Source organism: Etheostoma cragini, chromosome 16, assembly GCF_013103735.1.
Source record: "Etheostoma cragini isolate CJK2018 chromosome 16, CSU_Ecrag_1.0, whole genome shotgun sequence".
In the NCBI taxonomy this organism is placed as follows: Eukaryota; Metazoa; Chordata; class Actinopteri; order Perciformes; family Percidae; genus Etheostoma; species Etheostoma cragini.
This window is the reverse complement of record NC_048422.1, coordinates 17,496,703-17,523,840: the sequence shown is the minus strand read 5'-3', so window position 1 is coordinate 17,523,840 and position 27,138 is coordinate 17,496,703. Positions and strand designations below refer to the sequence as shown.

Here is a 27,138-nt window from a genome sequence, read left to right as displayed (position 1 = left end):
AAAATCTGCACGATATGCTCTCCCTTGTTTTGGTCTGGCCACAGTGTGCCGGCATGAAAGTCAAGAAAAATTTGGTCCGCCTCACCAGCACCACAGACCACTTTTGTTTTGACTGTTCTGGAAGTCCCTTTATAACATGTGTAGTAGAGCTTGTCGCTTAAATGTCAACAAAAAACATGCTTACTAATCGATTTATAATAATAATAATAATACATTTTATTTATAATGCCCTTTACATTTCACAAGGAAATCTCAAAGGGCTACAATTAATAGGGAGTTAAAAACAGTTTCAGAGTACAACAACAATTTACAAGCAATAATAAAACACCATAAAACTAAAATTAAAACGATAACTATTTAAAAGGCCTTTTGAAATAATAGTGTCTTTAGGCCCTTTTTAAAAACCTAATACACCTGTAGCCACGTGACAATCTCCATGGTTATAGTGCAAGCTTGAACGATTATTTGCACATGCAAATATAAATCAATCTTTATTAAAAAGACTAATAGAAATGCATCATGACATGATTTTCTTTGCAATGCAAGTGTAAGTGATATAAGGTTAAACATGTTTCAACAGCGAAATATGTAACCTTAAACATTTATTTGCAATAAACCTGATTAAGCCACAATGCTTTAACCTGTGTCCTAATAATTGGGTAATGGAGCCAAGTAAGCTATGTAGGCCTTCACTGTTATTACATTATATTGGCCCATACTCGTTAACTGGCGGGGTAAATTGTCAAAGATTCAAAGTCAAAATATGTTTCTATTAACCTACCTTCAGCATCATAAAGGCCCGCTTTTCTTCTAAGAAGCAACTTTTTGGTCTTCGACAAGTTTGGTGGATACTGGCGTTTCACCTTGTAACTATCCTGTCGTATTCTTTAGGATCCATTTTGAACGATGTCTAATGATGACGGATTCTTGACTCGTAGTCACCTTAGCCTCTGACCTCAGACGTCAGGTAACGTGACCATGGGGAATTGTAATTGTTTTTTTAAACCTGCGTGTTTCTTTTCTAATTATGATAATGAATATAGCCTACATTAAAGCATCAACTTCTGTCACAATGGTAGCGAAAAACACAGAAATAACACAAAAGATGTTAAGACGGACCTGTAAGGGGCATTTTGATTTGATTTTTTTGAGTGTAGGACCCAAATTGTCCACTGGTTTCACTAGTATGCTTTTGAGTGATGTCTCTTTAGGTAGGAACCTTTCAGCAGGTATTTGGTACTGTTAAACGTAGCAGAACTAATAGTTTTTGATCACATTAAATAGCTACACCCTGCAACGTTCACGTGGATGTATAAGTCTGTTGGAGCTTAATTGACACATGGCTTAAAGCAGGTTCATTCAAAGAACATTGTAACGAGTAATTGTTCATCAAAAAGCAACGAGGACTGTTCGTTTCAAGTTCGTATATCAGCACCTCGGTGGCTTTAAGTTGTTGGGCTTAGCCGTTATCAGACCCTTTGCATGTTAGGGGATGGGATACATAAAATATCAGGTAAAAAAACAGCCTGATATTTTTGGTACCCCCTGTGTAACTTTTGCTAGACAACAGCAGACCTCTCTAAATTATGTCAGGTTGTTTATTGTGACCTGGTAAACACACAAAAAAAACAGCTTTTGCGTTTTGGTGGATGGGATACACAATATCAGGTGAAAGACAGCCTGATATTTTGAGTACCTCCTTTGTAAGTCGTATGGTAGACAGGTAAAAGAAGTTAATTGAAAACCTATGTTAAGATAAGAATTTGTTTATTAGTCCCCAATGGGGAAATTACTGCACTACACTCTGTGTACACACTTTTTGTTAGTACTCACACACAGGCCTGAAATACACACACATGCTCAGGGCCTATACATGCACTATACATGGAGAGATGTCAGAGTGAGTGAGTTAAGTTAAATCAAAACAGAAATCACGTTAGAGGACATGTAGGCCTGTCAGTCGGCCTGATTAATCCACAGTATTTAACAACGCTATAAACAATTCCCACGTCGCCTCAATGTAACGGACAAATACATGTATTTATGTAGTTAACTGAGACCTATGTTAGTATGGAAAACCCTGTCAAGTCTTCCACGTTGCTATTTGTTCCATTAAAGAGGTAAAGTCAAAATGCAGGAGTTAAACAATTCGAAAGGCAGAATCTCCGCTCTGTGTGCATGCGCACTCCCGCGGCCAGGGGATACAAATCCTGGCGGGGAGAAGAACATTGGCACGACAACCGCACGGCCAACGCTGGGGGGGAAACAAAGTCAGGCTTTAATGCTGACGTGATGCAAATTACAGTCTCAGGCACTCAATACGGTACTACTACACTATTCTAAATACAAACATAACACCGGCACTTCTAGCAAAATCTGTCAAATGTGCAAGAAGATCTGGGAATGGTATGCTTCTTTGACTCAAACAGAAAATCCATCAAAAACTACAAGATCATTGGGACAAAAAACATGAAGAAAGCCTACACTGATTAATGTGCCATCAACTGGAAAACCCACGTTGTCCTGTCACTTTTTTGTAGGAATACCTGTCACTTCTGCTGCCGACCTCTTTATCTTCATCCAAAAAAGATCCCCCATACATAAAGTTTCATAAAATGGCATCTGCCTACACCCGTTTTAGCTTTCTCAAATCCTGAAATGTCAAACAAGAAAGGATAGGAAAGGTCTTTTTTTTTTCCTTTTAAAGAGAATAAAATGCAAAAGCAATTATTGTGAAATCTTATAAACCCCAACTGATGGAGATTGAAGGGTACACTGTCCTCTGTAAAATGTAAAACCTTTAAGAGAATAGTCACGTTTCAAGAATGTTAACTTGTTTCCACATCCTACTGTAATCCCTACTGTTACACCCTAATTTATTAAAACAAAAATAGATATTTTTTGACCTTGTGATTGAGACACATGTACTCACGCTCATATTGTCAAATGAAAGCCAAATATTGCTCAACATTCACATAATACTATATGCTGTATTTATGGACAAGTATCTCGAAATGTACTCTAATGATGCACTGAATATGTCACTAATAGTTTATCCTCTCCTCAACCTTGTTTTTACATATATACGTATTTATGTAACCTCATTAAAGTCAGGGTTCTTCTCTGACTTTATGTGCTTTATGGATTTATCTTCTAAGGCCAATAATAAACAAAAAAAACATTCAGATATGAAGTGCTGTGTCATTGTACTGTAAGGCCATACTGCATCATAGTGCATACTGATGGAGATTAGACTTAAGTTTTATATGTATGTATATATATAAATAATCTGTTACCATAATTTTTTTAAATCAAAAACTGTCAATGGCAATTGAGTTGGAAATGCGGAGGCTTGTGCATGTGGATACATTTTATGTAAAATATTGTATAATATTATGACACATACTGTATGAACAGCTCTAAATTCAAGATACAAGTTTTGCATGTTTCCTGTGAAATACTTTTATAGCTTATTCAGCTGAACTTTCAGTTCCAGTATATCTACACCTTTAAAACTAGAGCACAGCTGCGGGAGGCCTCCCTACTTTGCCTTGCAAAGTATGCAAATAACCAAACGCAGAGTAGGCTGGTAGAAACGACTATTTACCAGTGAAATTAGTTTGCACCTAGTTCAGCTTGGCCCTCTCTTACAGTCTAGTCCCACCTTTTAAAACTGGAGCGCAGCTGCAGCCACCACGGGACAGAGAGAAACGACATTCCTGTGTACTAACTACTCTTGCAGTGTAGTTTGGTTGTGCCCCATATTGTTTGTGTGACATTTCCAGGCAGACTGCCTGGAATCTTAGATGATAAACATCCCCGGGACCCAAAGATAACTGGCTCATACAGTACATGATAGCATTTCTTTTGGCTGTACCAAGGGAAATTAACGACACAGATTGAGTCAAGGTTGGTAGGTTGAACGAATGAAAATGTCATGACAGTCTGTCTAGAACAGAGTGATATATTTTGAGTGTAAATTTTGATAGGACAGGGATAAAAACCTGGTAATGAACCACAGTCTTGGTCAAGGTGAATATGTGTACAGTTGACAGAACAACCATTTGTTATTACACCATTTTGCCGAGTACTAAGATTCAAAGCTTAACTTAAAAAACATGGATGCAACTAATTCCCCAAAACCTGATCTGTTTTGTGTATTTGCAACTTACCCTTTAAAAACCTGGTCAGTTATTGCTTAAGGGAAATCCCATTGCCCATCGCAACAGAGAAATCAGAATTTTTTTCAAATAACATTTACATTTCTATGTTAGTTGGCATGTATTTAGTTGTCTGTGCGTGCATACATATTGGGTATTCATTTGTGCTCCACCTTGATGTACAATTAGTGGTAATTTAAACTCTTTCCTTCCTGCTACCCATGAAGCTCTCTCTAAAGCTGATGTTTAGTATCTTATTGAGACATGCTATACTTGTAATATAACACCAAACCTCAAGCATGGCTTTGTTTTAAATGTGCAGTCTCTTAACTAAAGTTCACAAGCAAGAAGAAATAAATGAAGATGAAATATATTTATAGACCACAGAATTATAACATATCTTGATACCTGATTCTGCTCTCAGCTCTCCCTCCAGGCCTCCTGAGAGACGGGGCAGAGGGGATTATATGGCATGAACTGATACTGCTGATATACATTTTTGTCTGACAGGTCACTTCAGTCGCTGACCGGGCTACTGACTGAGTAGTGACTTGCCACACAAAATAAGAAGCACCCAGTAATAGTGCCTCAACATGTCTCTGTTAGCTTGTCCAAATTTGCAACAATTCATTTTTAATCTGTCGAATCATCAGCCATATAGGAATAATAAGATTTGGAACTTAAAGCCACAACAGTCTGAGTTATTCCTTTCCAAAATCTGCTAAAAACCCAAAATGATGCTGTTGGAAGAACCAAAAACAGTAAATTGTCGGAAAGAGCCAAATTCGCTAAACTACAGACCATAACCAACACTTGCGATTTTATTATGCAGGACAATACGTAGGATAAGCATGGTCTTTTGCCCGGGGATACCAACTGAAACTCTTGTTGTGTCTTAACATTTTTGCTGTGAATCCCCACTGCTGCTGCACCAGCTACCACTACAATTGCACATACATAAAATGTATGGTACTTACCACCTGAAGTATCGGAGACTGAGAAAGTGCTCAGAAAACGGAACTTGCATCAACTTGTTGCAAGTCAAGTCAGCCTTAATTGACTTTTCCATCCATCAGAGCTTATTAGACACGCCGTCACCATACAGGAAATAGTCTTTGTGCGTACTAGGAATACTGACAGGCAGAACAGTCTAATGATACATTTTTTGTCATGCTCCAATGTATTGAGCCTGCTAAAGAAATGCCTGTACCTTTTTTAATATTATTGTCGAGCCAAAGGAATAATTTCAGTAACAAGAGAAGATGTATTTGTCTTTTAGTAGCACAGCCATGTGGATACATGTTAACATTAAAAAGTTGTAACATCTACCTACATATAAAATCTGTGTTTGAATCTCTATTTAGAAAGATGTCAGGCGTGCATTTAATGACGTACAGAAAGAGGGTCTTTTGATAATATCCACATTATTGTCCACATTCAAGTCAGATCACGTCTGGGTGTGATGTGACTCAATGCAACCTTCACACCTTACAATATACATAGGTATACATTCTGCCATGATCATATGGTACTGTTAGGTCACAAGTGTAACCATCATCCGTGTCTGTCAATGTCAAAAGTGACTACTAGAGTGACTGCAGCAGCAAAGGTCAGACAAATGGTACAGTGTTAAAGTTTTTTTTCGAAACTGCAGCTAGAAGACAGTCTAGCAGTGTGAATAGTTACCAAACCGCAGTGGCATTTTATTTACTCCCGTTAAATGCCAAGGTCAAACTGTTTCTAGCTCAAGCAGTGGAAAGAAGGGATTTTCAGTGCAGTATTGCTGTGTTGCATTATTGATTTAATGCAATTTCTCATCAAAGTACCTTTCTTCAGATCATTTTTTTTGTCTGAGTTTGGACACGGCCCCCCTTGGGCCATGAATATTAATCAATTAACTTGTAAGGCTTGTCGTGACTAGAATCGTAAATTCCTAATTACATTTTAATGTGTCTTGCATTTCTTAATACATTATAAAACCAAATTGCTTCAATGTATTCAGTCACAATTCTCTCATTCATTCATGTACCCTCGCTTTATTTCACTGGAATACAAAAACAATGCAAAGTGGTTTAAATTACAATAATCATACCATTTCACCCACTGAATGAATACTGTCTTTGTTTATGGCTCGGCCAGTTGAAATCTGAGTGCATGTGTACGTGTGTTTGTGTGTGAGCATCACAGTGAATACATGCATGCTTGTGCGTGCATACATCTCCATGGGCGAGTAAGGGCAGGCAGATGGCATGTTGACGCTAAGCCCACACGTGCCGTACACTACGCATGCTTTTCAGTGACCCTTCACCTCCATCTGACTCCCATTTTTCAGATTCCACGCGTCGCTTGGAGAGGTTTGGCCCGACTATATGGGACACAGTGCTCTTTCTTATAATGTTATCTACAAAACTCAGAATTCCCTGAGCAGCAGCCACATAACAAAATCTAATCTGATGTCTGTATAGCTATGTGTTGCTAGTGCTTTTCAAGACCAGTTCAGTACAATTAGTTTACTTTGAGTATTACACAACAACATATCGAACAACCCCAACACAGCAACAGTCCTGCAACAGTTACTACCACTGAAAATTGGTTCAAACAAATCCTTATGTCTGGAGAGAATTCATATAGCGTCCCATTTTAACCATTATGACCTGTATGGCCCCTTATTGGCAAGAATTGCTTCTTAAAAAAACAAAACATGCCACCATTACAAAAACAGTTAATTTGAGTATTTTCTGTTTAGCTTAAAGCGACTAAAATCAATATTCTTATAATAAGAGATTAAATGACTAACAATGCTAGTGATGACAAAACCACAGAGTTTAACCGTTCTTTCCGAAGGTTTATACTGTTGCTTCTTTCCGCTTATTGTTTTGGTTGTAAATGTTGTATCTTTAGTATTTTGGTTCACTCCTAGTCTTGCTTTGCCAGACCTTCTTCTAAAAGCTGTGCGGAGGAGGGTCTGGCAAGTCCACATAGCATTGCAGGATGGGAGAAAATCCTGCTCTGGTTTATTGACGAGGTCTTTAAACCAATCACAATCGTCATGAGCCGGACAGAGCCATGATGCCGATGCAAAATAGCCTCGGGAAGGAACTTGTTTTGGTGGAACATGTGTATGTTCAAAGGTTATTTAGTCGACTCAACCGTCTCTCCAGCTGATTTACCTTGCAGAGATCTGAGGAGCAGTTAACCACAGTCCTCGAAAGAATGCGGAAGGTAACTGACATCTGGCCGAAAAGAGGGACATCCAGCGGAAGTTCTGTCAGCAACGGGGCAATCCCAGAACCGTAAAGTTGTGGATATAGACTAGTTCACTCCTAACTGCTCTCGTTGCATTGTTTTTTCAAAGGTAGTAGGCAGCTGTTCAACAATATTAATAAAAAAAAAAAAACACTGTATGCTACCTGCACAGAATCTCAGTGTTGTGTTTATAACTTGTTTCCGCTCCTCCTGAGTTCCCAAAGAAATCAGTTATTGTTCTGCTTGGGCAACTAAAACTACTTGGTTAGGGTTTGAGAAAGATTGGATGGATCCCTGGCCATAGTATAGGACTTGGACACGTAAGCGTAGCCCAATACACAGACCTCCTCTCTAGAATATAGAGAGAGGTTTTGTGGCATTAAAACAATGTTAAACCTGTTTGCTTAAAGTCTTTATTTTCATGACCACAAGAGGTTGCTTATCAGGAAAATGTGGCCTTTGTTTTAAAATGTGACTGTTCATGTCTAATCAGTTCGAACTTTGGCGTCTGGGTTTCCACAGGCAACAGAGAGGGGCAGATGTTCCTGCTTCCCACTAAGGAAGCAGCAATTAGGCTAATGTGACAGGTAACAAATGTCTTCAAACTTCACAGCATGTGAGAGAAATAATTAATAGCTGATCTAAATATGGCCTGGGACAGAGAGATTGAACTCCACTGCACACACACTAACTTTAGAGATGGAACTATATAGGAGCAACAGCTCTCTCTCCCATTTGCCCTACATGTGTTCTTAAATCGGTAAATCTTGGGTTTTGTTGGGTGCTGTGTTGTGGTGGTGTTTCTGTGCCATTCCATGCTGCTCTGCTTTGGAGGTCACAAAGATGTAACGACTTTGAGCACACTGCTCTGTGCCTGACCTAGTTTTATTAAAAAGTCCCATTCTCTGCAAAAAGCAGCAGTTCTATGTATCTGGATTTGATCTTGGCTTTGTTTCAGAAGTAGGAAAGGGTAGAAAGTTGCAAAACATTGAAGAGTTGCTGAAGTTGTGCGGTCATTAAAGAATAATATTTCTGGATGGTTAAATATAGATGGCAAGAATAGTTCAAAGGGAAACAAATTGTTTTCTGTCATTGTCTGTAAATTATTATGAAGAAGGGATTCACAGCATTTGCACCCTTCCCTCAGGATATTCACAACACAAGAACTAAAGCAAAACTGTTGGGGCTTCTGTTTTAAATATGCTGCTTAAGAACCAGAGCTATACCCAAAAATAGCAGTAAAGAGTATCCCATCTCCCTGCATCTGGCCGGTGGCCCACCTTTAGGTCTGGAGCTTTAACCCTCAGAGACCTGCTGCTGGTGTGGCTTGGGTTTGGCCGAGCTGAGCTTGCTGGGAAATTAGCCAGACAAAGATGTGTGGGTGGAGGAGCAGAATAAAGACTTCAATTGTGCTCATATCTTTAAGTTTCCTCTGTAAAATAAGGATATTGTTTTGGTGGAATAGATAATAGAAATAGGTGTGGTCTTGGTTTCAATTTTTTTGTGCAGACAAAGAACAGAGCTACTGGTGTGAAACAGCTGGCTTCTACAATTGTAAAAGGGTAACACTCCTTAATAAATAATGAGTAGGGAATGCGTAACAAATAAGGAAATAACTGCAAAACAAATTATGAATTTAGATACTGACTAATCTGTTAATCAGCTGTCATTCTTTAGTTTAGCATAAAGACCTGTACTGGCTCTGTTCGAATATAATAAAAAACACCATAACATATTAAGCTTCCTAATCAACATGTCATATCTTGTTAGTTTAATCCAAGTTTTAAATGCGCTAATAGGGAGATGTTTTTACTTTCAGGCACAGCCACACAGGCTAGCTATTGCCCTCCTGCTTCCAGACTTACTGCTAAGATAAGTTAAGATAGTAATATTCTCCATGCTGCAGCTTTGTATTAAATGAAAGTTATATCGAACTTCTCATCTAAATCTCAGCAAGAGAGCAAATAAGCCTTTTTCCCAAGATGTCATACTACTCCTTTAACATCATTTGTAATCTGTATTCAGATGTCCTGGCTCCCTGATGCTCAATCCCAGCAAACTGATCCCTGAACAGCCTGAAAACCGACGTAAAATAAATCAATGACAACAGATTCAAATTTCTCTGTATCCCAGTTGTTTCAGCTTCACTGGAGACGGCTTGTTAAAACATACAGCGCCTTATTGAACCCGACCCGGCAAAATGCATCATCTATCTCTTCTCTTCCACATGTTTGTGATTTGTCTTTGTAATGAGAATCCAAAATCTGTCTGCTTCTTTGTTCAGTCTACACATTCTTAGTAAGAACGGCTGCCTGGCTACAGTAGCGTTAGAGACAGCCTTATTGTCTGCATCACTCATTGTCTCCTCTTCTTTCAGGATGGCTTTGTTTTTTGGCTTCAGTGACAACAAGCTGATAACAGTTTACTTTGAATTATTGTCAAACAATCAAAAACAACCAGGCTCATTTGAATCAGAATGGGATCTTGTTCTCTCACTTGGCTGTAAGCTGGCCCCCAGGTGTCCCCCATTGTTTCATAAACCTGGCACTTTGAATGTTTGAGATTGAGACTGAACTTGGTCCTTGATTCATTCTTTTTGAAACTAGTAGGCACTATTTCAAAAATAACTGCAAAAAAAAACAGAATTACAGGAACTGAGATTTAGATAGAGACAGCAGCAGAGCATTTTGACAATAATATAAGTAAGTCAGGAAAGTGGGACATGAGCCCATAATGACTTGATAATTGTACACTTTGCATTAAGGGCTTTAGCAATTGATTTAAATATGTTCTGTATTATTTAACTTAATCAATGTTTTCTATCATAAGCTGGTAGTATGAATGCTAATGTTTTGATTTCATGCAATCCAGTTTTGTATTAGTCAGAAACTTAAATGTCCGCAACATGGAATGCATATAATCTGTTTTCACAAAATATGTATGAAACTAAATCGATGTTTTTAGTTTTAGCCATATTTTTTCTTATAACAATCACCTTTATCTTAAAATAGCTGCATTGGTCTTTGTGCTCCAATCTAATTAAATACAGGGTATACTATCTGTAGCAGGAGGGGCTGACTTTGGCTGGAGACAAGCTTCAATAACGTAGATTCAATCTGTTAACATGTTGTGCTTGAAATATTTAATATTTTCAAACTGATGTCTGGAAATGTCCCGAGTTGTGTAATAATTTTAGCCTTGTTATGGGACTTCCAGACCTTTAATGGATGATAGGCTTATCCACATGAAAGCAAATTCATTCCACCTGCAGCATGCACCTTTCCAATCTGATCAGCTGTTCATAGTCAATGTCTATGCCTTTTGCCAGCTTGATCAGCTCAGAAGATATTAATTTGGTTTTTTGATTTAGCTGACAGCAGTGCATAGTTGCATAGCAGCCAAAACTCAGATTGTTTTTGTTAATCCCATCTACATAGATTGGTATTTGAAATTGCACAATGGATTAATATGAATATTCATTGTACTAATAGAAGTTCCAGCATGATTAAAGGACTTGGCATCTTAGTACTTTTGTCACACAGCAGTCTGTGAAATGTGTTTGTGGTGCCATTACGCCAAATCAGTTGGGTGTAGTCTTTCAGTGTGTTCCCAGCCTTACCAGAGCCTTGGTCTCCTCCTCGTCTTTATAATAGTTAAGATGGTCCCCTCGCAGAACAAACCAGCGGCTGTGCCAAGTCTTGACAAAACCTCCTTGCTTCCTAAGCCACCCACACCTGATGACAGCCGGCCGTCCCTGCCTCTGGATCTCTGTGCTGTGCTGACCTCCGCTGCGCTGCGGGCTGCTGTGGGACAAACACTGGTCATCCATTGCAGCTATAATCTGAAAAAGGCCCAAAAAATTACATTTGTTTAGGTTTGCAGAAGTTGTTAAATTCTGACTAGGCAGTGGGTAAACATTACGTTAACAAATACGTTCTGCAACGTATTACCAACAGATGCTGCAGAATGAAAAAAGCTCTTTTCAAACTCAGCAGTGGTATTCAGAACAGAAGTCCAGTACTGCTTCAAATTTCAACATTGTGAAAAATTTCAACCAAAAGAGGAATGTTCTTGTATGATAGAGGGAGTTTAAAAATGACACACACAATGATACCACCACAGTCCAATGCAAATGTTGGAGCAACAAGTCTTTTCATTTAATGAAAACCGTTTTCTTCTGGTAGCTTCCATGGATTAGCCCCAATTTAAGTTTTTCTAATGTCGTTATAAGTTCTAATGAAATGCGTCACCTGTCTTTCTCCAACCCTGAGCAAATAATACCTCAACCATCTGCGTTTTATCCCTTAACGTAATCTTTTTTTAGTGATTTTGAACCGTGTAAAAGGGTTGTTTATTTGCTGTGGTTTGCCAGTCGTGGAAAATTCTGGAACTTCAGGCAGACAGTGTTGAGTGTTGAGCGAGTGCAAGAAGACAAGGGCAGAGGAGGAAGTGTGGGAGGAAGAATTCGTAAACCAGATAACAAGACCACAGGCTAAACCACTGATCTCTTTGATTCTTTTCTTGTTTCACCCACCTACATAAATTGGCCAGTCCTTTTCCCTGTGTAACATTTTGTCTCTTTGAACTCAACATTTTTTAAGTTGTAATATGACAGATGCCTTTTTATTCAAGTAAATGAAATGTGATTGGGAGTTTGTACAGTATGCTAAGTGTGTAGTTATGTTTCAGAAATTAAAATGACGTTAAGGTTATGAATTGTTTTGGTGATAACTTATCTTTAGCCATGGCTCTGAAGGCCATGTCAGTCGGTTGGTCACTGTGGCCCAGACTAAAATATCTCAACATCCTTTAGAATGGATTGGCATGAAATTTTGTTCAGACAATAATGGTCCTCCAAAGATGAATTTTACTTTCACTTTTCCCTTTAGCGCCACCGGGAGGTTTACATGTATGATCTTAGTCTTCACAGGGATTTTCTTGGTATTTGGTTCAGACATTATTGTCTCCTTGTGGATGTATTGAAAGAACTTACATGATTCTCTGACTTTTCATCTGGTCAAAGTTAGGCTAGGCTTCTGGGCAGCAAGTCTTGCAAGAGTTTTGTACATTTTCACAAATCAAGGATTAACATCTAAACACAACCATGTACTTTACATGGGTGGTTGACCTTGACCCTCAGAAGAAAAGGATGGCCCTTTTAACATCAAGTCCCCCCGGTTACCCAGAGTGACTGTTTGGTAACATACTTATAAATGGTAGACAATTTAAAAATATATTTATATATTACAGGGCCTTAAACCTTTCCACACATCAATACATACTTTATACACAAAAGTGCACTCATAGACAACAACGCACATGCAATGAATCTCCTTACACATATTGTTTCCACATGCGTAATAGATTGTTTAAACCTCTGCATCAGTCAGTGAAATTTTCTGCTGCTGCTAAAGACTGCTGCTGTCAGCTATAAGCATTGCCATGTTATCAGTGGCTCTGGCTGAGCTTTGCTTGGTGGAAGTCCAAACAGCCCACAGGTCCAGATGAGGACCAGATGCTGCCCAGCAGTGTTCCGGGCAGCAGTGGAGCAAGTGCAGCAGGGCTGCTGTTGTGATTTCCAAAACTTTTACTGCTTCCATGAACACAATCCAAGTAAGCGTGTCCGGTATTATTGAGCATCTATAAACACGCTCACTACTCTGCTCTAAGAAAATAGTTTTTCACTTGTTTTGCATTGTGGCAACCTTAACCTACTATGTACATTTTGTTTTGTCCATCTCTACTTTATCTTTGCTACACCTCAATGCTGGATCTTTGGCGGAGGGGAGTGGGGAGTGCTCATATTTCAACAGTGGTGAAAGCTATCATCTGAGTAAGGGAAAATTCTTCATTTTTTTGGGATCATTTGACAGTAATATTGGAGGGAATAACTTCTATATCTCTGCAGTTTCCCGCACACTTGATTCTTAGTTTAAATAATCTGTAAGCAAACACACATGAACACACACAGCATAAATTACAGTGTAGGGTTGATACCATGGTTGATGCACCCATCTGTTGATGGAGTCACCTGCTGTGTTGCCAGTCTGGTGCCACATCCCCTTCACAATGGCATGCCTCCTGCTACGAAGTGAAATGGAAAATAACTCATAATTTGAGTAACTTGGAGCTAGCTGAGAGAAAAGAAACACTATTTAAAATTTACATTACACTGTGGTCCAGTCCAGTGATAATAAATTGCAACACAGGGACAGAAGCCATAATCATTGCTATATTCATAAATCAACAGAAAAATAGAAAAATATGAGTGAAAAGTTAGAGGTTCTTTGGCTCACGCAGGAACTGCTTGATGAATTGGGACATTCAGACAGTTTCTCATTTGAATTGTTATTAAGTTTGTGGGTTCAATAAGCAACTGCTTTCAAGCTGACATTGGATGATGACGAACACGATAAGTCCACGTTAGTGGTGTGGGTCAGACGGTCCACCACTTTGGCTCGGGCTGAAATGTCTCACCAACAATTGGCTTGCCATTAAATTTCATACAGTTGTCCATGTTTCCCAAGCATGAATTATAATGACTTTGGTGATGCCCTGGCTTTTTCTTTAGGACCACCATGAGGTTACAAGATTGCAACTATAACACTCGTGGTTGCCAGCTGATCAAATATTTAATTATCAAACCACTTTGCATGTATACTAGTAATATGTTTTGCAAGAAGGCTGGATATTGTTTTTTCTAGATTTAGCTGCCAAAATCATTCAAAAATACAAAGAATTGTGGATTCAGGGCTGCTTGAAAAGCTGTGAACTCAGAGTAGATGAACTGTATTTGACAAGGAACTGATCACTTCCTCACTGACTCACTTTGACTTTTTTCTTACTATTTATAGTTCAGTAGGCTGCACAACTATTACTGTCTTCTTACAGTATTAACACGGGTGCTTTGCCAGGCCAAGGAGCTTGTTAGCAATACCAATACATTGCTTTATGTTAATATACTGGATTTTGTTGAAACAACAACCTAACAAAGACTTAAGGCAAGATATCTGACTTGGTTTTCAAATCACGATTTTATATGTAGCCATAATTTTTGTAAACAATTCTCCAGTGAACCTCCTGACAATGCTAAATGTGGCTACATGCACATGCTGATGCAACTGCAACACATCACAACCTGACTGTTTTGTTTGCTCAGCACATTGAAAACAGCCTCTCAGTGGTGCCCTGTAAAACACCTGTGTGTACAGGTGTGTGGATATACTATATCTTTGTGTGTGCCAGTGTCTCTGTCCTCTGAGCCCCAGTCTCCAATAGAAGCAACTACATATACAGTACAGTATAGTATTGATGTTTTTTGCTCATAACAACAAAATAGGAACATCTAAAATAAATAGTATGGTATCTACTTTACAAGGCGGCAGGAAGCAAAACATTTTATGAAAATTAGTTTTTAGAAAAATACATATTTCATTTGTGAACCTAGAAATAGGTATATAAATAGTTTCTCAGGTGCAACCTATTTTAAAACAGAGGCCTTTGGAAAACTTGTATTCAGAATTGCTGGAGAAGAACTAATTTTGTGATTACACTTTGATATACCACACAGAAAAAAAGACATAGTTAAAGACTGACATGAAGGCTAATTTTCCTCTTTTCAATTCCTCCGTTTGGTGATCTCTAGAATAATGAATGTGGCAGTATGATGAAGCATTTCATTTTCAAAGCGGCAATTAAAGCTCACCATTACCATCTACTCATGTCTGGTAACACTTGATACTGTCTTTTGAGTTTAAGAATATCCCAGATTTTTCTCACAGCACGTCTGAGGACTTTGACAACACTTAGAAGTCAGTGGAAAGAGACACCCTGACCTTCACTGTAAAATAACAACAGCTCAGTATACAACACACACAAGAACTTACATGTCCCACAAAAAAGGAGAACAACACAAAGATAGGCACGAATAAGCACACTAAGGTTTTGTGGCATGCACTTTAATTTATTTCAGCAGAATGTAATGCAGTTGTTGCTCTGCGGCAGTCAAATAAAAAAAATACATTCTGCAAGTAAAATAAAAAATGGATGGATTGACTTTTTTAAGAGCGGTACAAATCCTTTAAACCACCATTAGCCTGTGTCTCCAATTCAGCACAGGTATTAATATTCTCGGTCTGTCTCCATCAGTTAAATGGATGCTAAGCCAGGCCATCTTAGCATTAGGGACACCTTGTTGTTGGTTTGAAAAAATCAATCTATCAAATAACAACCTTTACAGATTAATGAAGTACTTTCCTCATGTGTAAATGGTGTCAGAAGCAACAGCTTCATGATTAACATTATACCATTACACAGAAGGAAAAAAAATTCTTAAGGTCTTAACAAGATGGGAAGTTTGATAAGATTGTAAAAAATCAGAAATGTGATACTACAGCCCTTGTCCTCATCTCACAGCATCAGGATGTTGCTAGTAGTCTGTGTTTGCACAGAGTGTTTGTTCCCCATGTAGAGAGTACTGAAGCTAAGAGCACACAGAAAACCTGAACTGCCGTTTGACATGTCTTTGTTTAAATTGAGCTGCTTTGTGGGAAAGGATATTGAGTCTGGGTCCTCCTTTGGGAAATTAAAGTTGTGCTCTGGAAGATTTTCAACAGTTCAATCATACATTTTGGGCTGCAAAAAGATGAGCATTCAATTCCCATTATTGGATCTTTACGGACTGTTGGCCAAACTATTAAAATTGTTGGTGTTAGGTGGGGACAGTGGCAGAAAAACTTCAGGGAGCACTCTGTCAAGAGAATGTGGACTCAACAAACCTGGATCTACGGACTTCCCCATCATGCGATTGCTATAAAGCAGTGGTGCCCAAATGCTTCCCTATCAAGGGCCAAACATGAATCAAGGTGGAGGGCTGCGGGTAAAAACTAAATGCTCAAGTTGTAGACCTTTATAAATTGAAATATTTTGCATATTTGCATAAATTTGAAGTTGAACACATATTAAGAAATAATAAAACATATTTTCATTGGTAAAGAAAAGCATTATTTATTGATAGAAATAGTTTTGATTAATCATTACAACCCATTCAGGGCAGAACAACATGCCCCTGTGACATACAGTCACCATTGTAACTGTAAATTATTCATTTATTTGCAAAACAAAACTTCACACCTTGTGATTACTGTGCAAAAGTGTTCTGTATCCTCATTAGATTCACTGAACCAAAGACACCAGCAGACAGAACATGTCCTGCTGTATCCCTATTTTCTTTTTCTCCTTTTTGAAAATCTCAGTATTGATCTTGATGCTGATCTGTTTTGAACAATACTGTATTTTATAATTTGTAGATAGGACAAATGTGAAGTGAACTCAAACCAAAACAGCACTTTGATTTAAAGTCTGAAATAATTTGGATTTTTACACATTTAATTTAAAATCTTATAAGGAACAGCTTCCAGTCAGTGTTGATAATGAAGACCGAGATCATACTCTTTAAGACAGACGCCTTTTGTTTACAGATAAGACATGCTGCTGTAGACTCAATTTCAGTAATACAATACTTGTGTTGCAAACTATTTTTAAACTTTCTCTTGTCAGTGTGCCAATGCCTGAGACAATTCACATTAGTTACTAGCTTCTCCTCGGCCCTCTTCTTCGCTCTTGTCACAATAAAGAAATGCGCTGACAGAAACTAAATAACGCCTCCCTGTCACACCATCTAGCCAATGTTAATCTGTGGCCAGATAGTGAACTGCTGCCCGTTTTTGAGTTAATAGAACTTCTGACCAGAGCACGGACCAAAGTTGAGACAGAACGATATTCTGACCAGATCGTGTGGCCCAAATTGGGCAGGCCTGATATAAAGCATCACATGCCAAAATGGTTAAATGACTGTGCTAAGTGCATTTTACAGACATCATGTACCACACTTTTAGTAGTCTTTGAAACAAAGTGTCCTTTCAGGCAGTCCATTGCTTAAATGACAACATTCACTGGCAGATTTGTGATCCATAGCTAATTAAGCTAAGGTGAGCCTCAGGAGTTGGTTGTAAATTCGGTTTATGACTGACTATTAAATTATTTAATAATCTCTCCAACTGACTCATTCTAATAGCCTGGCTGCTCAGCTTACAGGCTTGTTCATGTTTGCATACAGTTGCGTTCGTTTTTAAATGTTACAAAAACGATTTTAGGATGAAGACTAACCAATGTGTTTGGTTGTCATAATGCTATGCTATCATGGGTAACAAGTGTGGCTGGGGTTTTGGGGATGTAAACTTCCTCAAATTTAACAAGGAGCAGGACAGGCGTGCTATAACGTTAGCTTAAACTCTGAAAGCATCCTGGTACGACTTTAACACAATGAACGTGCTAGTTTTGAATAGGGCTTTTTTTAACGTTACCTGTAACCTCTCAATGCAATTCAATCATTTGGGCTTTGGAAGTATTGTTCATACTACTGTAGTTAGTAAACTGGATATTGAGTTATTAAACACACTGATACAGTTTTTTTCTTTACATGCACACCTCTTCATCATGTGGAGAAATCCAAAAACTTGACGGGCAGCGATCTACGGTTGCTATGTTACGAGTGGACAAAAGCTTTTCGGCGGAGGGGTTTAGCAAACCCTTGCCACAGACTTTCAATAAATCAAATCTTTTCATAACATGTTGATGAAAACTCATAGTAGTAATGTGCAATGTGTGTTCATATTAAATTTTATTAACAATCACAATGATGAAAATAATCTCCAGCCTTTAGCCTTAATGATTCACTCATAAACGGCAGACATTTATTCATGTCCTTCAACATTTGGCAGACAGTGCTATTACCATCCATCTGTCTTAAGTCTGCAGTTTTTGTAGTTTCAGCAGCTGCTGTACTCTGCATTAGTGCTAGTGCTTGCCAGGGAAGACTGGAACAACTTTCCCAGGATGATGCAAAGGTCAACGGTGCATTAAGCAGAAAGGTCCCCATGGACGGGGAAAGCATTACTACTATAAATTAGTTTTATCAATTCTGGTTATATTTCTTTTGACAACTTTGTGTTTGTTCTTTCATCTCTGTCTGTCAAGAAACAAACTATTTTTCTCTCTGACTTTGATGCATGAACTCAACACGTCTATTTTCTCCAGTACACCACCACAGAGTTGCCAGAAAAATGTGATAAACGGGATGTGTCGACTTCTTTGTAATGCAATGCAGCGTGTTTGACAGCTGATTGAATCCACCTGGCAATAACTTAAACTCTGTCTGTGTTTTGTTAGCTACCATTTCTCTAAGGCTTATTCAGATCAAATCCAATAGATCTGACAAAGTCCATTTTCACTTAAAGACTGAGTCTCATTTGGTTGGGTATGTGCCCAGTACTGTACCCTGCTAACATCTTAAAACATGCAAAAGAGGAAACATGAACTTCTAATTGCCAGTCAATGTCGTCAACCCTTTAAATATCCCGAAGCAACCTTCCTCCTTAAAGTCTGCACAGTAGGCCCTCCATGACCCACATGTGTCAAAGACAAATATAACCCTCTCCTACCAAAGCTGCTACTTTCGGGAGCAGTCTGTTTCTGTTGAAAAGTCAAAGAGGTGAGAGGCCGGCATGTTTCTTGCTGTGCAGTTTGCGTGCTAATAGTTAAATAGGATGTGAAAGAGGAAGGGTTTTCAGAGTGTTGACAGATGGAAGTACTAGCACACATGAAAAAAAATAAGACATAATCCATTCCTAAACACATACACAAGTCAGGTCTATTATGATTGGGGTTGAAGTCAGGTCGCAATCTGAGAAGCTATCCTACATTACGGGGTACCCACACAACCCATTGTGAATCACCGAGAGAAAGGGTAGGTGGATGAAAGCATAAACAGAGGAAAGATGGTAAGGGTGGGCAATATAATGTATCACAAACACATGAGGATTGGTTCTTGGAGATACATTTCCTTTTTGTTCCCTCTGCTGAAACGCCAAATAAATTCCCTGGCTTTTCTGTATGATTCAATGTGATGAGTCGGTGTCTGTTTTGTCTACACACTGATTTAGACGCCATATGTGGCCCCCTTCATAGTCTACAATGCAGCCCTTTTGGTATGATATACTCGCTACCCCATCACTAGCATCGCCGCCCCTCCCTCTCCATTTTCCTTCACGCCATGTGTCACAGTATGTCCGGGAAACTGAGCAGCAGCTCTGTGGAGAAACAAGGGCGAAGACTTCACATTGCCCAATGGCATGTGTCTGACACACTGTTATCACTGAATGAATGATACTGTTGATGTGGCTATCCTTTGTTAAATAAAAGGGAATATTTTCCTGACGAAATAAGATACGATGCTACAGTCCGAAAGGGAGAGGGCAAACTGAATATGACACCTGTGATCATAGTCATTTCCCCCCGAGTTGTTTGCAGTTTGGGGAAAGCTGACTCTGCATTTTAACCTTCATAAATGTCCCATTATTGTAGATTCTCTGGGTGACCTAGCAGATGTTAAAGGAGTAGTTTGACATTTTCACACTTATTTATTCTGATGGAATTTTTGGGAAGATGTTGCTGTCAGCAGCAGCAGGAGGAGGGGGGGGGGGAATCCACTGGGCTAGACTGCTTTCAATATGTTTCCATGATGACTTTCCAGAATTCTGATACAATGGAACTAGTACTGGAATTGTTTTCTTTTGTTAAAGTGGCAGACTGAGGATATAAAATGGGTATTGTATTTGGGTATGCAATTTGTTTAAATTTTATTAATGTGATATTTTGTGTCATGTTTTATTTAGCAGAATGACACTGTGTAGTTCTCTAGGCAGAAATTGGAGTGGTATCTATTTTCTCATCAGTCTGCCAGAATGCAAATACAAGTAATTCTCAAAATGTCAAACTATCCTTTCTAATTTGATCACAGCCTTCAGCACAGATTTGCTTTCCTCCTTGTTTCCATGTCTCTCTCTCTCGCTCTCTCTGAATCTCAATAAACCAATATCACAGAGTTAGACCTGGGAACAGTTGAGTGCAGCAGCTGACACGAGGAACCTGATCCCTGGGCTTTCCAGCAGCACAGCTTGTGCACTGCAGACATTCCTGGCACACAGAGATGTGTCCTTTTTCAATACTTACCCACCTTGTCCTTTCCTTCTCATCCTTTCATTCCTATTTTTTTAAAATCTTTTATCATTCTCATTTTCTGCCTCCTTTTCCCATTGTGCTGGGAATAGTTGCAGTCAGCGACCGCCTTGTACATGTTGCATAACAGGCACATTAATCCAGATATAATTAAGTTCCCTTCTCTGTTTTGGACAGCCAACAGCCAGACAGACAGTGTTTTGGATTGGCAGATGCAATGGCCTCACCATCTGTATGTCCTGCACCAGAGTTAACCAGCCCCTGCACAAATACTGGTCTATCAGAGCGACAGTGCAATACGTGCACCAGGTAAAACATGGCTAAAACCTACATGAAAACAGACAATTGATGCTTTCCAGCTGTCCAATAGTCATTGCTGTGGTGACTCACAGTAAACGTTTCAGTTATACTGTAACAGGCTTAGAATGAAGCTTCAGTAAAATACTTTAGATAAAGATTGTAGCACCCAGTTATTTTCAGCAGGCATCTTTATATGACGAAAGGGGTGCACTTATTTCCTTTTGTGCATCTCTACTTCAATCTGAATATGATGCTAACTGCTGGTGACACAGCTGGATGAGTTGTCACTACTGATGTTTAACACAGTTTGAATACATCACATTAATGAACCATTAGTGTTCAAATCCGTCAGAACATTGTTGAATCGGTGACTGAGGTTTAAAAAGCTTCTTACAAAAACTATGGATGAATCGTACCTAATCTCAGTGTTCAACAAATTGAAGACACATGCTGACCTCCTCAGCTTATGGTCTTGGTTCATATGTGTTGCAAGTAAATTAAACACATGCAAAATATTAAACAGAACACCACCAAATGTCAACTACCATATACTGTTGTGCTCGAGAATGCGCTGTTACTTCTGTAATTTTAAATACAGTTTAGCTCCAGTTATAACCGCTTGTAATATAAATCACATAACATAAAGAGTCAGGCAACCTCTCCGATACTGGAACAGTTAGTCGAACCATTAGTCTTCAGCATCTTAACATTCCTATTACATGCCTAAAGTGAGTGGCGATGTCTAGAACAATAGGGACAAAATCCACAATATGTAACAATACCTCAGAGGCAAAAACATGCTTTAACTCAAAGAGCAGACTCACCTTTCAAATAAACAGCCTTGTTGAATTCCTCAGCGCTGATGTCTAGTGATGCACCACTGTTGCATTCAATCCAATGACAGGTAATCAATCAACACCAATAGAGATCCCGGACTGAGACGAGCTGAAGTTATACTTCAGCTCAGCCGCTGCTGCTCCCCTCCTGAACTAACTCAGTGTGTGCAGAGTGGATTGAGTTAGCTGAGGGCTCAGACGAGCTGTTGTAAACTTTTCCCCTGACTGCTCACACCATCTGCATGCTGAGAAAGTCTTTGCTGTGAACAGGATGGCTGTTGCGGTCAGCTCAGTCACACATGGGGCAGCATTACAGCGGGAGTCCGTCCAGACACATGCACTCACTCACTCACTCACTCACTCACTCACTCACTCACACACGCACAAACACACTCTCTTTCCCCTAACGCTGCAGCCTATGCAGCCCTAACTCCTCCAGTGATCCCGGCTGGTGAGACACTCACACAGTCTGAGAAGGCTGTGTATGAATTTGTTGGTTACAGAGAGGAGGAGGGAGAAGATAGAGAGTGTTCGTGTGTGTGTGTGTGTGTGTGTGTGTGTGTGTGTGTGTGAGAGAACATGTTTTAGGAAGTCTGAAGATGAGTGCTGACTGAGCAGTGCTCCAGCAGTGCAGCTCACTTTCTCTTTTCAAATACTCTGTATTTGTACAGGAACTGGCACTTTTTAAAGTCTCACAATGTGTTTCACTCTTCTCAAAATATTAGCAACCAAGAAATGACCAAACCTTATGTGGAATACAAACCCTGAGTTCCCCATTTATCATCTGTGAGTAATTCAGCATGCAAACACTGAAAAGCTGCCCCAGTTTTTAAGCTTCTTTAAGATGACATATACAAACGATTGCGTGCGTGCAGCTCGATAAACATTTATTCAGTGACATTATCCTCACTTTGGTGCAAGCCCAGCTGTATACACAACAGTGGAAAGTGCATGTTGTTTACCTGGGAGTGGTCTAAAATGTCTTTCTATTCCATAGTCCCACAGTGGTTCATTCTGAAGAAGAGCAATTTTAAATTTGGATCTAATCTACAGAAATAACAGTGATGAATGTGTACAATAAATTGCGATGATATTATAGGTGTAGCCTTTATACAGTATTCACGGATGTGAGACCTTTGCCGTTTCAGCACATGCAGTAACTGGCTGCTTTAATGGAATTCTGACAATCCGAAGCTCACTCATGCAATAATTAAGCTCCTTATTGACTTCTCGCCTCATTACAAGACATAGGTTATTGATTCATGAGATCGGGCAAAACGTAATGAAAAGACGTTACTATCTTACAGATTCCAGCGTATGGTGTCATGCAAGCCAGACAAATAAAAATAACGTGATTATATTTAATTATACACGTTCATGTCTACTGGAGAACAGCTAATGCATTAACTGTAAATAAAATTAAAAGGTTGGAAGAAACTTCAGTGCAGATAATCAAGAATGGAAGAAGAAGGCTTTCTATGTTTAAAAAAAAAAGACATGTACAGACAAAAACAAAACAAAAAAGTTATATTCACCACCAATAGAAGATTATTTCTCTATCTATACGGAAATGGGCAACATGCAGGCTACAATGTATATTATCAAGACAGATGCAGAACATTTACATGTGTATCTCAGTCACCTGTCGGCTACATCCCATGGTCCTGGAAAATGTTGTCATTACTAACAAGGGAGGGACATTCCAATCTATATGGGAGGTGGCGGATGTGTCAACAATAAGGACTTCCTCAAAATCAAATCAGGATGAGAATTAGTTCATTCTCTCATACAGTACAGTAAATGAGAAGTGGGTGCAAATGTGATTTGGGTAGTGTGTGTATTGTGATCTGATTCAACAAGCGTGATCCTGGTTGGGCTATTGAGGTGTTAGAGGTTCAAGTGTTGGGTCAGACTGAACATTATCTATTGATCTGTTTGATCAATAGGCAGACTCTAAGCAGTGAGGCCGGTGTGAGGTCAACATTACATATGGACCTTCTATCATCATCTGTGACATGATTTATCAAAGAGGCAACAGCACGAATCTGTCAAGAGCTTCAAAACCGACACTTTTCTGAGTGCACATACCATAATGAAATGTCGGCAAGATAACCTCGTTCCACTTTGTCTCCGACATTCAACTAGGTCTCTAGTGCAGGGCTACCTCAAATATGTATTCCAGATCTCACATCTTGCTTTGAAGGCATATTTGCATCTGCAGCAATAGCATTTGTGAAACGTTTTTTATAGCAATAATCCTGGCAATAACTCAGGTCAATGTTCATGTCTTCTTCAGCCACCATTTTTAGACCATGCACGCCAAATGTAACTTACAAGGTAGCACTGGTTATTTGTAACCATGTAGCTATTCATTTGTTACTGCTATTCAATGTTGCTTAAGCAGAGCTAAAATTGATCCATTTTGGACTGTGACTTTGGTACAACTACTGTTATGCATATTTGCTCATGCACTCATGCACAGTAACCATTAAGATAGTTAGTAGAATAGTCTTTGCTCCAGACTTCTCTTTGTTACTATTGTTACCCTATGTACAAGTTTTTATGAAATTGAATGGCATGTTGTTAAAAGAGTAAATCTTATTTTTAATTTTAGCTGTGAAAAGATATTTATATTCAACAGTCAACTGTGAGAACACAGTAAAATCCATTCCCCCCTCAATAAAATCTAATCTCCATACAGCCAGATGAGTTTTCTAGGTGTTATGAAAAGCCTCATTAGATTGAACAAAGATTAAATGAGATGTTAAGAACAGTAGGCTCTGAGCCATCTGTCCACAGCCTTCCTTCAGCATGTTTAATTATATTTGCAGGACGTGGAATGCCGAACATGAAACACTGTGACCTTGTGACGTAAGAAGCAGCCATCTCTAAACAAACTGGAGCTGCATGAGATACTCTGGGGGGACCTTATCCGATAGAAGATAACTCAGAAGATCAGAATGGATGAATCTTCACAGAGGAAGCCTCTGGGATTTAAAATGTTCTCAATGGGTCTGCTGTTCTCATGGCCTTGCAGTCAGAGGTTTTGGACAGTTGGTGACTTCCTGGAAGATAATGAAAATCTTTGCAGGCCTGCAGCAGACAGAAAAGAAGCCTTTCCCAGTGGACTGGTAATACTTTGGAACTAATTCACTTTGATTACATGAGGCACTCACATTTGTCCCTCACTGCTGTAAATTCTTTATACAGCCTAGTTCTAGTGTGTGGCGTGGCATTAATAGTCGTATTGTGAATGCACAATTAACAATGTATCACATATATCTATGTGAAAGGGGACGTTCGTAGTGTTGAATCAACAGTGTTTCATCGATAATGCTGATGAGAGCAATGGAAGTGAAGCAAAACAATAACTATGGGCCCTAAAACCAAAACAATTAGCTGAAACAACCCATAAAGTTCTGGTTGGACACTGCAGAGACAAGTGATAAGCTTTAAAAACCCATTGTACATTACCTGCCCAGTACCGCAAACAGCACATAGACAAAGTAAGCAACTAGTTGGTGACCATTGGTGGAACATTTAGCAGCTGAAGAGAATTATTTCCCACAGGAGTTGGTGGCGAGCAAACCAGAGCCAACAGAAAAGTGAATACTTGACTCCAAATCATCAGGTGGACACAAACAGAACTTCAAATGAGTGTAAAGTTTTCTCCATATCTGCTGGATGTTTCAATAGGTCACTGTTTTACTAACAAGTTCCGCATACAAACTCAATTAGGTGATAATATGTAAAATGTGTTTGTTTCCTATTCCCCCGGGTGGCCAAAATTAGTTATTACAGGTTCATTATGAAAATCTAATGTTGGAGGCACCCTAGTCTCACATTGACAGACCTCCCTCTCCAGCACCGCGCAGGAAGGTCCGGCTGGTCCACACAGGTTATGTTCAAAGGTTGTTTTAATCCTAAACAGACAATTCCAATTGGTCAAATAATCTAGCTAGCCGTCTTGAATTACCCTGCAGAGATCTGAGGAGCAGTTAACCGCAGTCCCCATAAATCCACCGGAATTTAAACAACACAGAAAAAGAGGAAGGTAACAGGACATTTGAAAATGGAAGTCCAAAAAAAAAAGTGAAATCTGGTGGAATTTCCAGCAGAAAAATAACAATCCCAGATGTGGATATAGACTAGAGGCCCCCTGGTGGCCTAGTTTTAACGTGTTGTTGGTACCTTTGTTGCATATCACCCCATCTCTCTCTCTTCCCTCATTTTCTGTCAACTCTCTAATGGTGACTCTCTAATCTCTAAATTAAAACGATATATACAGTGTGTGTATGTATATATATACATACATAAATGTGTCTTGTAAAAACAACTATAAGAATTGAGAGGCCATCAACATCTCCTCCAATAAGTGAGATTGTTAATGGTAAGATTCTGTGTGAGGGAGAACAGTACAATTCTACAAAGAACCACAGATAATTGATTGACTCACTATTTACTGAACGGTTTACTGCATTTTATTGTTTTTAACAATCTCTGCATTGTGTGTATGATTGTTTGTGATTTGTACTTTACTATCTGCTGCACAACAAAATGCCTAACTGGGGGACAAATAAAGTAACTTGACACCCCATTGCTTTACACACATCACTGCTTGTTTCATTCTCCTCCTGACCTCACTGGAGACCAAACATATAGTAGGTTGCAGCTTCTCTTCTTTACTTGCTGACAGTGGTTTTAAAACGTCACTGAAAACACACACAACTTTCTTCCTTCCTCTTGTCGGCATTAAAATCCTGTTCAGCAAACAACTCTTAGTCTATCTAACCTCCAAATATGTCAACACAAAGGTCCATGAATGAACTACAAACAGATATCGGCATGGTCTTGGTTATTTATTTTCAGTCCTTATTTGATTTATTTTGTTCTTAGTTAGTCTATTATTTCCTACTGCAATAATCTAGAGATTAATAAAGATGAGCTTTTCCTCAGAAGTTTCCTCCACCCCAAAACTCCTATCTCCTTTTTTCTTGATGCAACATTGCTCTCTGGTGGTGACTTTAAAGACTTCTGGATCAGGAATTGAACCATCTTCCTTTACTGTTTTTATTTATCTTTAAAGATCTGCGCACATATTGACACTCAAAGCTTGACTTTCTTTTTTTTTTAATTTGAATTATGGTGGATGTCAAAATGACAGTAGCCTTTACTTAACAATGGTTCAATCCTTTAAAATTCTTATCAGACTTCTGACAAATAGACAGACACACCCCCAAATAAAAATAAGCAAAGTAACATTTCCTATTGCAGTATTTGTCAGAGCTTCAAGACAAGCTGAATTGCTAATAAATGCAAATGATCTACTGTATGTGGTACACTACCATCAAGGAGCCACCAGAGGTCTGTGTGTCACAGCACAAAGGGCACTCAAGAAGGATTTTCACAACAAAAACCTCTTCTGGATTAAAACCCTGTGTTACATGTTCAAAAGGCTAATTTGCTTTATGATTTTATGATGTATGTATGTATAATTTAAAAGTTTGCAAGTGCTAAAA

The 27,138-nt window shown here is 38.9% G+C and overlaps 1 protein-coding gene across 4 annotated transcripts in view; it reads right to left on the bottom strand.

Moving 5' to 3' along the window:
- arhgap24 (Rho GTPase activating protein 24) overlaps nt 1-26,674 on the bottom strand; it is an 81,104-nt gene extending 54,430 nt beyond the window's left edge. Inside the window, exons 1-3 of one of the 4 annotated variants that reach the window (XM_034897130.1) lie at nt 26,672-26,674; nt 21,608-21,971; nt 11,026-11,247 (exon numbers count right to left, since the gene is read on the bottom strand). In XM_034897130.1, coding sequence (XP_034753021.1) covers nt 11,026-11,235 — 210 coding nt within the window. In that variant the 5' untranslated portion in view covers nt 11,236-11,247; nt 21,608-21,971; nt 26,672-26,674. Of the gene's footprint in view, nt 1-11,025; nt 11,248-21,607; nt 22,086-26,671 lie in introns of those variants that run through there. The other 3 variants (XM_034897129.1, XM_034897131.1, XM_034897132.1) reach the window with 3 other exon arrangements.
- Nucleotides 26,675-27,138: the final 464 nt, after the last annotated feature.